Raw genomic sequence first — 14,277 nt, 5'->3', positions numbered from 1 at the left:
GATGAGTGCTCTGGCTCATTGGAGACAAGGGATGAAAGTGCAAAGTTTTTTATCATTAGTTATTTGCACTAATTAAGTGCAAAGCGCATTAAAGCCAATTCAACGGGAAAGCTTTTACTTTCATCGTCGACTACGTGCCATGGTTATATAATTTCAGTAACCGAACTCAAACTCAAACTCAAACCCGAAAATGAACCCGAGACGCTACCAATGAGCAATGGCCACATTAAACTTTTGTTGTTGTTATTATAGTTGTTCATGCTCAGGCAAAAGGCAAATGACATTGTCGCATAGAATTACCCATTACTCAACTCAGCTTTGCCCAGCTTAACAAAACTTAACTCAACCCGAGTCTCCCAAGCTTCGAACCCGCTGGGGGAAAATTCGCTTTGTTTTTGCTGGAAATTTAATAGCAGCTCAAGATATTTCACTGCGACCTCTGTGTGGATATTGTGATTAATAAGCCCATATTTCGGATCTGAAAAGCGGGCAAATTTTCTTGCAAGTTCAATTGGAGCAAACAAATATTATTTTACAGCCAACTTCGAAGTGGAAGATTATTTAGTGCGGGTCATAAACCTTATGGGAATTATAAGCGCTAATGACTTTCAAATTGTAGAAAGTATTTCGATGAGACATTTTTGTGTTTTTTCTATGGCCCAGTGCTGAAAGGTATTGAATGAACAAACAGATTTATAAATACACTTTAAAGTTTTTTTAAATGATATTGGGTATTTCATGGGGTTCGAACCCCGTTAAGACAAAATGGTCTGTAGATTTTCTTCTATACCAGATGTTTATTTCGACAAGAATAGATTTTGTTTTCCAGTTTTATTATTTTATTATATATTATATTCTATTCCCTATTGAATTATATTAACTTTACTTTCTACTTTTCATAGACACATATTTGTTGATGAATTTCTGCGAACCTTAACATAATGTTGCTCAGGGTCAACAATAATTGTAAATTTACATTTTAAGCCCTTATATTCAAGTAGTCCATGTAAATTGTCCTCCCTACAGAATTCTTTCCAAGCAAAAATATTGCTTTATTCTGTTGCATAGAAAAAATGTGTGAATATATTTCACATTTGCCGGGAGCGCAGTTTGTGCCCCAATGGAAGCAGCAACAGGATCCAAGACGTGACCCCAATCAGCAAAATTAAATTTGCAACACACACTCACACACACACACACACACACACACACACACATATGCAAATAAAGCTATTTACAGTTGTACTCAAAAATTAACATTTCGTCAGCAGAAGCCGCAATTTTTTTTCCAATTTCCAACTCATCGGCAAATGAAACAAAGAGCCGCGGGCTGCGCAGAAGGAAGCTCAAAAAAGAAAGAACCTTTCGATGTCCTGCTTGTTGTGTTCATGTTCTTTGTCTGTGTGCGTGTGTATCTGTGTGTGTGTGTGCGCGTGTGTATCTGTTTGCATAAGTATAAACAACATGCGATGTTTAAAGTGGAAGTAAAAGTGGCCCAGCTGTAGCATCTCCCACACGACTTACAGGCTATAAGAGTTATGTGTTTTCGTACTACAATTAAATAGGGTATTGGGAGATGTAATAATTTTGTTGCAAAATTTAAATAGAGTATTTGGTGTAAAGAACCATAACCATTATATTATATTATTTTCAACGGAAATATATTATATTATTTTTATCGAATTTTGCTGAACAAAGATCAATCAATTAAATATTATATATTTATTTTCTACAAATCAATCCAAGCAAAATCTACAATGTTAAAAGAAATGTTACATTGTTTTTAAACATTTGTAAACACAATAAATTTTCTGAAAAGCCTAGCATAGAAAGAAAATCGAAATTAGAGCCGTTAATAGTCTGTTATTATTTTGAAATTTGTGCTGCCTGCGAAAATCAATAAATTATTTTTAGATATTTAAACGCTAGCAAAGTCAAAAGAAAAGGGCCATTAAATGCTTGTAAGCTGTTGACAAATGTTGCAAAATGGAAAAGCCAATAAAGGCACACACAGACACACCCACACACACACACACTCCCAACACACACAAAACAAATGCAATTCATACAAATCAATTGACATTTAATTAGCTGCTTGGGATGCCAAACAAAAAATATATGTGCTCCAGAACTATGAAAGGGCGACGACGGGACGAGAAGTCACTTAGAAAAACAAGGACTTTTGACCTTGCAGCTGTCGCCGCCATTCGGGGTAGGGGGAGTTAAGGTTCGGTTCAAGCAGCCAGCAAAAGCCCAGTTAAGCTGCGCAAAAAATGCTAAATAATAAAATATATCGTTGTCTGTCTTAGGGCGCAGAGGTTGGCGCAAAAATCAAAGCTATAGAATGTTATTTTAAAACATTTAAAGCTTTATGGTAAAAATATAAATTCTAAGGGAATGTAGTACAAGCTAAAACAATTGTCTTGAAGGAACATTTTTCTCAAGAATTCTCTTCGGCTTAGAACTATTAAAACATTTGACAAAGTAGTTTTAAAAATAACGATTAATATTGCTATAATTCTTTATTATTATAATTGTTCTTTATAGTATTATTACATTTATTATTATTTATTTTTCTTGGAAAAATCATTATTTATTATTTTAATTGTTATTGTTATTAATATTTATATATTATCATTATTTTAATTATTATTGTTATTAATATTTATTAATTCTATAATTATTATTATTTATTATTTTTAATTTTTATTAAATACTTATAAATACTAAAATAATTTTTATATTATTGTTTTTATTTTCATTATTATTCTTATTATTGTTTTTTCTTTTTAGTTTTATTATTATTTATTAATTAGTTATTATTCGTATTTTTATTACTATTATATCTTATTATTGTTATAATAATTGTATTTAATATTATTATTTTTATTTTATTTATAATTATTATTAATCATTTATAATTATTTATTATTTTTATTATTAATTTTTTTTTTCTTATTATAATTATTTATTTCATATTTATTGTTAGGTTATTTTATTATTAATATTTCTGGGTAAGCTTTGTGTACTGTGCACCTCAAAGTCCAATGTACTTCTCTCCAAGCCCAGCGCTAAGCCCGACTTACCTGACACGAGAGACTGTCCTTCTCCAAACAAAATGAAATTGCAGTGATAAAAAGTCTAGAAAACATTTATCCAGTTAAATTGAAACCATTTTATGTTGCATAACTATTGGCGCATGCTTCATGACAACATTTTACTACGCTCTGCAAGAGTGCAAAGAATTAAATAGTATTTACTTAAATATTTAATATTTGCTCAATTAAAATTGACCTAATTCAATGTCAAAGATTTATTTTCTTAAGGCACATGACAAAACTTGAATTGGGACCTTGCCACTTTACGTGTGGACACGGCGGGGCACGTGACTGATTCAACAATTTTAGTGACAATAAAATCTCGCAAGCAAATCCCATTTCGATGTTCAACAAATTGCTAGCGTCTAAAAGGTGTAAAAAAACCAATTTATATTTACTCGCATACGGCCAGCTCTGGCTGATGGCACAATGGATAGCAAACCCAGTTTATTTGGGGGCAACACAAAGTTGCCTTTCGAGCGGCTGTCAAAGTTATTGTAGACTTTTAAAATGTGTGTTTTCCATCGTCGAAGGGGCTGGCACAGGGATTGGGATGGAGTATGGGTTGTGACGCAGTCAATGCCACTTGGGCAAACAACTCGTTCTGGCAGCTGTTGACAGTTACATACCCCGTCCATTTGTTTTTCAAGAAGTTTGTCTTGAATGTTACGTATACGCACATTTGCACAGCACGAATCGCAAATAGACGGCAAATTAATTAAATATCACTCATACGTCAGGTGTTGCGTGGCCCAGGCCGAGATGCTGCTGCCGCTGCTGCTGCTGCTTATGGCCATGATTTGCAGAGCAGAAAAATGATTTAAGACTTGTCATGCTGCAGCAGGACCCGGCCAATGGCTAACCTGTTCACCGGGCGCTGTTTCGTTTATCATGATAATGTGGGTGTTGCATGCCACGGTGGCAGCAGCGCGTGGGCAGCAGCCAGAAATAGTCGCAATCTCATTTAAATATGCGTGGGCCACGCTTCAGTAATTTTACGTACATTTACAACACGGAAAGGCAGAAATTCGCCTGAACTTTGTCTGCTCTTGTCCTGGCCTTAGTTGCCCAGACTGACAGTTAATCAGGCGCATTAAGCTAAGCTAAGCGCGCCGCTTAGGTTGGATATCACTTTGGCCAAGTTAAGAACAAGGCAATTTCACCTATTATTAGAGGCAAACATTCAATTTTGCTTAGCTGCCTGTGCAGAGTGACGTAATGGGCTGTTTGTGTTAAGTTTAATTTAAAAATGTATGTCGCACATTTGATCTATGGCATAGCAATACAATATAGCCTGTATACTATATATATACTATGAGTAGTCAACAATGCTAAGAAATCTATTGCATCTCTACAATTAGTTCAAGAGATTAAGTGTGTTCTTGGTAGGAGTTTGCGACTTGGAGATATCTCAAACATCTAAGCTGCCGTTAAAAACATTACAACTTTCTACAAAAAACACACACACACACGCCAACTGTCTCTTAACTACACAACTACTCGAATAACTTCTGTGCTTATAGTCCGATCATTATGCAATTTTCAAGGTCCGAATATGGCTCCCAAAAGTATATTTATACCAAAGCGCAAGGCTCTAATTCGAAGAATAACCACAAAATTGTTATATGCTTATTTGAGCCATTTTATTGGGTCAGTTTGTAATAATAAAAAATGTATAATATAGCATACTTTTCCGTGACGTTCAGATTGCATTTAAGCAATATGACAGCTTTTGTATTATTATGATAAAAATATAGAATATATATGCTCAATTCAATTTTGCTGGTAACGCTTTCATCGGCTTCTGGAGCTTCGTCGGACGTGGGTGTGTGTGGTGGCCACAAAGGCCAAGGCAGAGCCCTATTTATATACCTATTGCTTATTGTCTTGCTTATTGTCTTATGGACATCGATAAATCAACAAGTTCATTGTAATACCTTGTGTTGGTGCTTTATTCCATTGCAAAATTAACAACAAAATTAACGTCTGTAACATACTCTGTCAAGGCAGAGCTCCAAAATATGTTGCTTTTCAGTTCGGATTTTTAATTAAAGAAAGCTCATTAACTTGCAATGCGATATTTAATATTTATTTCGAACTTCAGCTCGAATACAATTCATAATTATAGTCTGTCGAGGAAACATCTAAGTGGAAATATCTCTAGATATTTTGAATGCAACTTAAGCACATTCGCGAGTTATCGGACTGTAGGTGCTACCGGTACCAGGACATACTGGAGTCGTGGTGTGGAAGGGACAAAGTGGTGACCTTGCCAGGCACGCCAATAGTATGAAAGTGCCCTCGGCTGCAGGCGCGGAGAAGACCACTAACATGGCCACCAACGTCAGGTAGATGAGAAACTTGGGCGTCATCGTATTATCTATTCCTGACCCGCTGCTGCTTTGAAGTAACCTTCTCGCTATGAGCGTACCCTATTTATATGCTTGATCTAGGGATAGAATGTTTCTGAAGTTAGTAAAGCTGGAAACCCTAGTGCTTTATGCATATTATTTATACAAGTGGTCTATACCTTTTATAGGATCAAAGAGGAACACGTGTCAATTGTGCAAGTTAGTTGTTTTTTCTTCTTTGTTTTTTAATGGAAAGCCCACCACTCTAAGCGTGGCACTAGGTAAATATTCATATGCTATACCCTAGAAAATGGGTAAAAAGGGTATCATGGGTATTATGTGCAAATTAATGTCAGCCCGTATGTATGAATCTTTAAGTGCTAAAGACTTTAAATTGAAAGTAGGTCCTTCTAATGCTCGCACAGTATGAGTTTGTTTCAAATCATCGATTTATCACCCATTTACAAGCAATTGTTCAAATCCCTTTTTATCATATACCTGAATGAATAAAAACACCAAATTCGTTATGTAGACTCTTGAAAAGATTCAGCATATTTCCCATTTTGATTAATTCTTGCCGTTCTCCCAAAAGTTGACAGTATGCATTTATAAAGGTAGATTCAGTTTTTATGCCATCTTGGTGTAGAGGTAGGTGGTGGGCGGTTATTTTTCTACACAATACGATGCCATACTTATGCTCTGCAAATTTCATAAACATCGGATAATACAATCCGAAGTAGGGAATCTCCTAGTCGGGCACTCCCGACTAGAACACACCTACTTGTTTACATATTGATAATGTCGCGACTTGTGTACTTTCGATTGCACAATTTCTCGTGCTTTTATTTGATCTCATACAAAGTAATTCTGTGCCATCAGGGCAAATAGATTCTTGGAATTAGAAGACAGTCTCCATTTTAAAACAAACAAATAATTCGATTAATTAATTAACTTACGGAAATCGTATAAATAGCTTATAAAGTTTTATTAGAAAGTCACTTCAAAGCAGCAGCTGGTCTGGAATAGGTACAACGATGTCTCCAAAATTTCTCATCTATCTTACAGTCGCGGCCATTTTAATGGTACTCAGCGCACCTGCAGCAGAAGGCACCTTATTTCTGACACTCTGCATGTTGAGATCACCGTTCTGTCCATTCGTTACCACGACACCAACGTGCCTGACGGGTAAGACATGGAGTCCAGCGCTTAAAATTTGTGGTTAGCTTGTAGAATTGTGGAATTCCATATGCTACATGAAATTCGAGGAATACAACACTCACAAATTTTGAATTGAATTGCGTTGAGGTCGCAAATAAATATATAACATCGCATTGCATATATATGATATGAGAGTTTCTACTGGGATATCTTTAAAATATTATGACAAACATTTGCGTCACAATTCCATTTTTCAACTCAATCTCAACTTAAGATAAGATCATAAGTTCTTCTGCTTTTTCTGAGGCACAAAAACTACGTTCCTTTAATCTATTTCCCCAGCTTACGATGTTTATGCATATAAAAGTATCAAAAAATAGACAACATAATTTTTTTGAAGCTGTTCCATGAATAATTAGAATTTTAATAAGTGGAGACATGTGGCATGCCAATAACCACGTCTTCCAAGGAAGCTGATTACGGGGCTAATATGCTGTCTAGAATGCTGTCTCTAAGCAACTCGACCCCTGCCCCCGCCAATCACCCGCCTGCATTTGAGGATAGAACTCAAGCACTTTGTTGTGGTTAAACAAACTGTGCTCCTTGACGCTCCGAAGTGGAAAGCTGGGAAAAATTTTGAATTGATGGCGAAATGCGAAGGCGTCTAAAAATAGTTGGTTAGCAAAATGTTTTCACAATTACGAAGAAAACAGCTGCGAAAAGTTGAAAACGCGTCGTGAAATTATGAATGAAATTTCGCTCAATTCACTAAAAAGCAACAGTTGTCCGCGCGCACACACACACACACAACATCCACAACAAAATGAATGCAATACACAAGGAAGAATTCGAGGGGGCCTCACCTAAAGATACCCTGTACCCTGCAACGTGTTGCCGAACAGAAACTAAAATACACACAGGCTCCGCATTTTGTGCTGCGACTGTTCTGTAGCTATGCTCAGGCCCTGCACTTAAAAAAATGTGACCTTAAGTAACTTCGATGTTTGTTGTTCAAACTCTTTGAAATTTTTAAAGTTTAAATATACCATCTAAATGTTTTAATATGCCAAAGATCTAGCTTTAAAAATAATGTTTACTATACGTTAATATACATACCAAGTTTGAAGCATGTTCGAGTTACACTTAAAATGATTAACTCTTGCTGTGTATGAAATACGATAATATATGTATTTTTTACACCCTTGCAGAGTGTATTATTTAATATTAAGTTTCTTAAGACAAACGGACAAGGAACATATATATATATTTTATGTAGAATATGTATACTTAATGGGTTTGCAGATGCTTTCTTCTATTTAAAAAAAAAAATGGTATACCCTTCTTGCCCGTTTCCAATGTGTTTAGGGTATGAATATGAATACAATCCAATAGCGCTACACTGGCGTCCCTGTTCGTTAGTCATGCTTATGTTTGTGTCTATGCAGTTGTCAGCGACTGCGCGCTATGTTCAGCCGCACGTGGTGGCTTCCATTCGCCGTTTCATTGTGGAGGGTGTGCTTGGCGCGCTTTTGGTGCGAATGCCTCTTGTGGATGGCAATGGGGCTATGCGCAATTGGGCGCCGGCTGCCAGAGTTAGTCCTGCAAACGGATTCGCACAAAACGGTCGCTGGTCGTCCGTCAAGCGCCAAGTTGAAGACAGTTTAAGGTTTTTGGAAAATACTGAACCACAGCAAAAAAAAAAGTGTTTATATTTGAAACTTTTCGTTAGCGCGTGCCAAAAAAAAAAATAAATATTTGTATCGACTTTCGATTTGTGCCAAGTTTTGTGCATGTCTGGTCCAGTAGACGTGCTTAAAATAGAAATACAAAAATATCAGTATCAAAAAGTAAAAAGAACTACAATATTGACCACTGCGGCTAGATCGGTTGTTTTAATTAATTTTCGCAACATTTGCTGGCAGCTGTTCGGAGCATTTTCGTGCGACTGTGTAAGTTGAAAAATGATTTTTTTCTCAAATTGCCAGCGGGGCACACATAAATCAACAGTTGCCGTCAATCGCGGCAACTTTATCAAAATGCCAGCGCAAATATTTGCGTATTTGCTTAGTCTGGCTTAAATCATATTCTAGCCACACGCAGCTAACGGCTTCTCGTCTCTGCTCGTATCTGTTAGTTGGGCGCTTTCGCTATGAATGAGTTTTAAGTTTCAGAAAAACTTTTTCTCGACATTCTTGTTGCATTTCTTGCAAAGTTTTCGCTTGCATAAAAAACAAATAGCTGAAACAATGTGTGAAATTTAAGTTTAAAAACATTTTATGGCCTGCTCGACATGCTTTTAGTGGCAACACAAGCAAACCAAAAAAAAAAAACTGTCTTTATTGGATTAGCATATGTAGTTTGACGCGGCTTAGATGTTGCTCGTGTGGCTCTGTGAAAGGTATTTTGCGTGCATGCGAAGAGCTAAAAGCTTTCATCTGACACGGTTATTAATTAGTGACGTGTAAATGAGCTTGAATCTAAGCGACTTTCGCACCACTCCATCAAAATTTAAAACAACGTTAATGCAAGGCCAATTTATCAAAAATGTTCATTAAATATCTTATTTTTTTTCAAATGTCATATGCATTAGCTTCTTTTTACTTTGCAATGATGGTTAATCAGTGACATATTAGATAGTTCGAATTGGCAGCACTTCATTAAGCTCGTTCTCGAAGTAAAAATAAGTTGGCAGCACTCCATTAAAGCAATATAGCCATAATCAAATATATGTATTTTAAATAAATTGGCAGCACTCCATTTAACCAGTTCAAAGACTTAATATATAACAGCAATAATAAAATAAAATAATTCAATTAAATTGTTCAAAAATATTAATAATACATTTAATTTTTCCATAAATTGTATTTATTTTTTAATTTAGTTGGTGATATAGGAGCTAGCTTGAACTTAAAATATATTGGCAGCACTCCATTTAAATAGTTAACAAAGTCAAAATAAATTGGCAAAATAAAGGGAAACTAATCAAAAATATTAAATAAATACTTTAGTTTTGTATGATAGTAAGTTAGTGTAAGCTGGTTCAAATCTAAAATAATTTGGTGTCACTTTACTCAACCAGTTCGAAGTAAAAATTTATTTGGGGCACTCCATTAAAATTGTGCAAATAAATGTAGTATTTGGCAAGAAACTCAAAATATTAATATTTATTAAATATTTTATTTTTACATAGCATCTCTTATTTTGCAATGATAGTTATTAAGTGATTTGTAAGGTAGCTTGCATTTAAAATATATCGGCAGAACTCAATTCAACTCATTCTCTAAGTTAAAAGAAATTGGCAGCACTCCGCCAAAATTGTGAAAAGCAATTAAATGTTGGCCTGTTGTAATAAACGAATATAACTAAATATCTTCTTTTTTTTTGATTTGTTATTACTGTTTGCACACTGTCATACAATTCATTTTGTAATAGTAAAGCTTTTACATGTATTTTTTTGTTTTGTCATCAGAATACTCCATTGCAGTTCACACAAGTGGCTATTGACGACATTCGTTTATTGGTTGACTGAGCTTAGAATAATATGCAAAATATTCTTAGGCAAGCGCTTTATTTACTTTAAATTATTCCATTAATGTCATTGCCAAATTTAAGGCTAATTGAAAACCAGTCAAGGCAAATTATAGAAAAAAATATTGTGAAATTGGGCTTAAATTAGCATGAAAGCAATCTAAGGAATGCATTGGCAGTGGCATCCTGTTATTTAAATATCTGTCTGAAATAATACTCAATCAAAATACTCATTTTATGTAAAATATATCCTTATTTCTGTTTAAATTTTTTAAAAATTATTTAATATTTACCAGTTCTATATAAAACAGTTTTCCCAAGAACAAAGAAAATGTACATAAATAAATTTCTAAAATGAAGTAGAAGCATTTTTAATTATTGGACTGTCCTTTTTATATGCATTGCATACTTTACATTTTTAATTCTTAAAAAATTTAAAATTTGAAAACATTGTGTGTATAGCGTTAAGAAATTCCTTTCCTTTATACACATACTTATCGTAAACATAAAAAAGAGGTCGTGATATGAGTAATTGATTAGAAAATGTTTTCTTTTCAGCCAAATTATTTGGCACTCTATCAAATTCCACTTCAAAGCACACATTTCTATTGTTATTTTATACATAAGCTGACTAGAAGCCCCTTAACCCAATTAGTGAATGTTCAATATATCTCACAAAGATCGTGTTTCTCAGTCAAGTTCAAGGTCAAAGCCATTTTATACACGGGATAAATGAAATTATCAGCATCTTGTTCTGCGCTTAGATAAACACACAAAAACCTCAGATAAGTTTCGTTTTGGCTAAAGGCAAAATCGTAGTTAAATAAACAAACAAGCATTCAAACGAAATGTTGTAATTAAACTGAATGCGAGTGGTGCCAAATTGAAATCGTCAAAGCCAAGTGCCACGCCCCCAATGTTAAGAACGTCTATTGACAGTGCAATCGGGGCCAAATCCAATTCGCGGCAAATGACAAGCCATTTGCCGCACTACTCGATATTAGCATAAGTCAATCAGTCAGTCAAATGGCCGTCAGTTTGTCAATCAGTTTGTCAATCAATTCCAGAGGGCGCCGCATTCACATGGTTAAAGTCAAAAGCATTTGTGGCTAATTAGCGTGTACGCAATCACAGCCAAACGTAGTTGGGCCGATACCATAGCCCCCCTCCCCCCTCCATTTACCTGTCCTTTTGCGGCCTCAAATTTGCTTAATTAATGTATTCCCTCTGCTTCTTCTCTTTTTGTGTTTTGTTTTTCTACCCTTTGTACCTTTTGGTTTTATAATTGTTGCGCGTGCCACCCGCAGAGTACTGAAAATTATCACGCATACGCCGTGTTGCAGCATTCGCTCAATTTGATTACACAAGTTACGTTTACATTTAAATACCCGCGGGAGGGTATTCAAATTATGTAACGAATTGTGTAACACAGATCTCACATAAAGTATGTGTCTACATACATTTGATCAGAGAAAAAAGGATATAGTTTTAAACTCGATTAGAAGAAAAAAACACATGTTTTTATATATATTTGTATATTTGCATATACTTTGAACTGAGTTTGTGTCAGTTTTTTATCTGGAAATGCAATTACTCCAATCTTTCTAAGATATGTAGCAAGCGATTTGAACAATTTGTTTAATAAATTTGTATTTATTTCCCGCCTGCGTCGTGCTGCTTTTATCTTTTATTCTATTTTAAATACTACCCAATATGTATCCTGTATTAAATAGCGATTTCCAATAGTATTTGATCATATTTGATCAGATTAATAATATATATATATATTTATATATTTCAAGCTGCGGTTCTGGGAATTATTTCTTAAATGGAAAGGCTATTACTATACTATTTCGAATTTTGTTTTTTTGGTAAATTTTATTCACTTGATTCATGCTGCTTTTTATTAATATTCTATATTTTATAGTACCCCAATACTGAAAACAAATTATAAATATAAATTTGATCAGAGCGAAAAATATACATCTGTATATATTTTAAGCTGTGTTTCCGTGAATTTCTTAACTGGAAATGCTATTAGTGCAAAACTTATACGAAAAGTGGTAACTATAAGAACTATTTATACTTTTAATTTCCACAGCTCGATCATAAGCAATCGAAAAAATAGAAACTATAATTTCACACCGTGGCCATATTTGTGCAAGCGTATTTGCACTTCGGCATTCGCGCCTCGAAGCTGACTGCTTCATCTCTGCCATATGATTACCCTAGATAAATACGCATATTGGAGCACTGGCTGATTGTCTGGCGGAGACGCCACAAAAGTTTGGCTGTTAATAAAATTGGCGTGGCGCACGTGGCGTATACGTAACAGCGTAATATGCCCACAGGGGCGAATTTATATATTGTGTGCGCTTGACAATCATTTGATTATTTTTGGTGGCTGGCATTAAACCACATTGAAGCTTACATCCATGCTCACATTTGACTTGATATGTATAAATAGTTGATTGTGGGTTCATTCGTGCTATTAACCTGTTCAACTTAATTTGCACTTTAAAATAATATCATTGTTTTCTTCTCTGTTGTTGTCTGATCTGTTAATGCAAATGTATTTTCATATTCGTCCCGATGCGTGGATGAGTGTGAGTGTGTCGACGTGTCCTTCTGCTGCTGACACAAGGGGCTTGGTCACAATTCAAGTAAATGGACTGAAGGCTTGAAGTAACTCTTTTTGGGTTTTCCATGTGATATGTACAGAAAGCAATTACAAGTTTCAGCTTTTCTCATGTGTTTTTTCTGTGTTGAGGAAACATGAATTTTTTATAAAAGAACTTGTTGCAAGTAACTGTACCTTGGAAACAATTTGTATTTATTTTTAAGCCTGAAATTAAACAGATTTAAGATGAATTTAAGTAGATTATACTCAAAGGATCTCCAGTGCCAGATGGCTGCTTTCATAGCTGGGCCACTTTGTGCTGGGATTTGAACCCGAAACTTAATAGCTTATTGTTTTAGTGACTTCTTGACTTAGTTAACTAATATGCTCAGCTCAGCTATGTTTAATGATTATCCACAAAAGTGTCGTTGTCAGGGCTTGCGGCTGCCACCACTCGGCTTCGTCTTGGCATAGTTATAATTGTTTTCTGAACTTATCCCACACTCGAATTGACAGCTTACAGACAGCCGAAACTCACACATGAGCATTTAAAGCCGCTTGTCAGTTCAAGCCCAAATTGTTTGCTGAAAACTTGGCCACATGTCGGTCCTCGACGGGGCTCACTCTTCCACAGGCTGGTCATTTAAAAGCAATATATCCCAGTCAACAAATTTCCATGGCAACTTTTGTGGCAGCCAACATCTGGGGAGCAGAGCGTGTATTTCTTGCTTTCCGAGGCTTCAATTGAATTAGTAATAGCAGTCAGTCCGGAAAACTTTCGCTTAGATGTTTGCTGATATAATTTCCTTGCTGGTATTTTTATGGTCTAGAACGAGCGTAGATAGTATCCGGAATTCTGTTTGCCTGTTCGCATTTTAATTGCCAACAAATGTGTTTGTCATTCTGCCGGTCCGTGCAGCTGTCGACAGACGAGCGTCTCTTTAATCTATCGCCGTCATCAGTCATGTTTACCAGTGCTTATATAAGGTGTTTTTACCGTTACCCCTAAACATATTTTTCTACTTTCGCCACATACCTGGCGTGTAATAATGTATTGCATTTCATTTGCGAAACTGCCGACTTGTCAATAGGTTGGGTAAATTGATATTTATGTGCTCAGCGACTTGACTCCGAATTGTTTAGCCTGTTTTTCGATGCCCTGTACACATGCAATGTCTAAAAAGGGGCATTACAATAAGAGGAAGGCGTCTTTCATATATGGATAATGGATAATAATGGCCGAGTCTCGGGCAGTATACAAATAAGGGACACTTTTACAAAAATATAATAACTGAAATACATGTACTTTAAAACGGCAAACCTATCGCTGGTATATTTGATCGATATTTTGATATCTCGATATTTTCATATCAGTTTGTGGTTAACGATAGTTTGATGTATTTTGAAATGCCGAAACTCGCTTTTATGAATTTTGAAGTCACATCAAAGCACTCACGATGTTTATTATTGAGACCTTTCGATAACTAATTGTATTTATCGATCTTTTACTATTATTAGTTAG

General features: G+C 35.3%; 2 protein-coding genes across 2 annotated transcripts; one reads left to right on the top strand and one right to left on the bottom strand.

The window, feature by feature from the left end:
* Window positions 1–5,165: 5,165 nt before the first annotated feature.
* LOC115767443 lies at window positions 5,166–5,503 on the bottom strand. The gene has a single exon (XM_030711740.1). It carries the CDS (start codon window positions 5,468–5,470, stop codon window positions 5,279–5,281), a length of 192 nt encoding a protein of 63 aa, XP_030567600.1. The 5' UTR covers window positions 5,471–5,503; the 3' UTR covers window positions 5,166–5,278.
* A 953-nt stretch (window positions 5,504–6,456) lies between these two features.
* On the top strand, window positions 6,457–6,785 carry LOC115767442. The gene has a single exon (XM_030711739.1). The coding sequence runs from the start codon at window positions 6,484–6,486 to the stop codon at window positions 6,670–6,672; it is 189 nt and encodes a 62-aa protein (XP_030567599.1). The 5' UTR covers window positions 6,457–6,483; the 3' UTR covers window positions 6,673–6,785.
* Window positions 6,786–14,277: the final 7,492 nt, after the last annotated feature.

The sequence above is a fragment of the Drosophila novamexicana genome, unplaced genomic scaffold (assembly GCF_003285875.2).
Source record: "Drosophila novamexicana strain 15010-1031.04,08,12 unplaced genomic scaffold, DnovRS2.1 tig00001395-arrow-arrow-pilon, whole genome shotgun sequence".
Taxonomy (NCBI): domain Eukaryota; kingdom Metazoa; phylum Arthropoda; class Insecta; order Diptera; family Drosophilidae; genus Drosophila; species Drosophila novamexicana.
This window is presented reverse-complemented; position numbering and strand designations above follow the sequence as displayed.

Excerpts from the sequence above, each read along its gene's own strand:
- LOC115767443 (XM_030711740.1), bottom strand. The coding sequence starts at position 5,470 with ATGACGCCCAAGTTTCTCATCTACCTGACGTTGGTGGCCATGTTAGTG.
- LOC115767442 (XM_030711739.1), top strand. The coding sequence starts at position 6,484 with ATGTCTCCAAAATTTCTCATCTATCTTACAGTCGCGGCCATTTTAATG.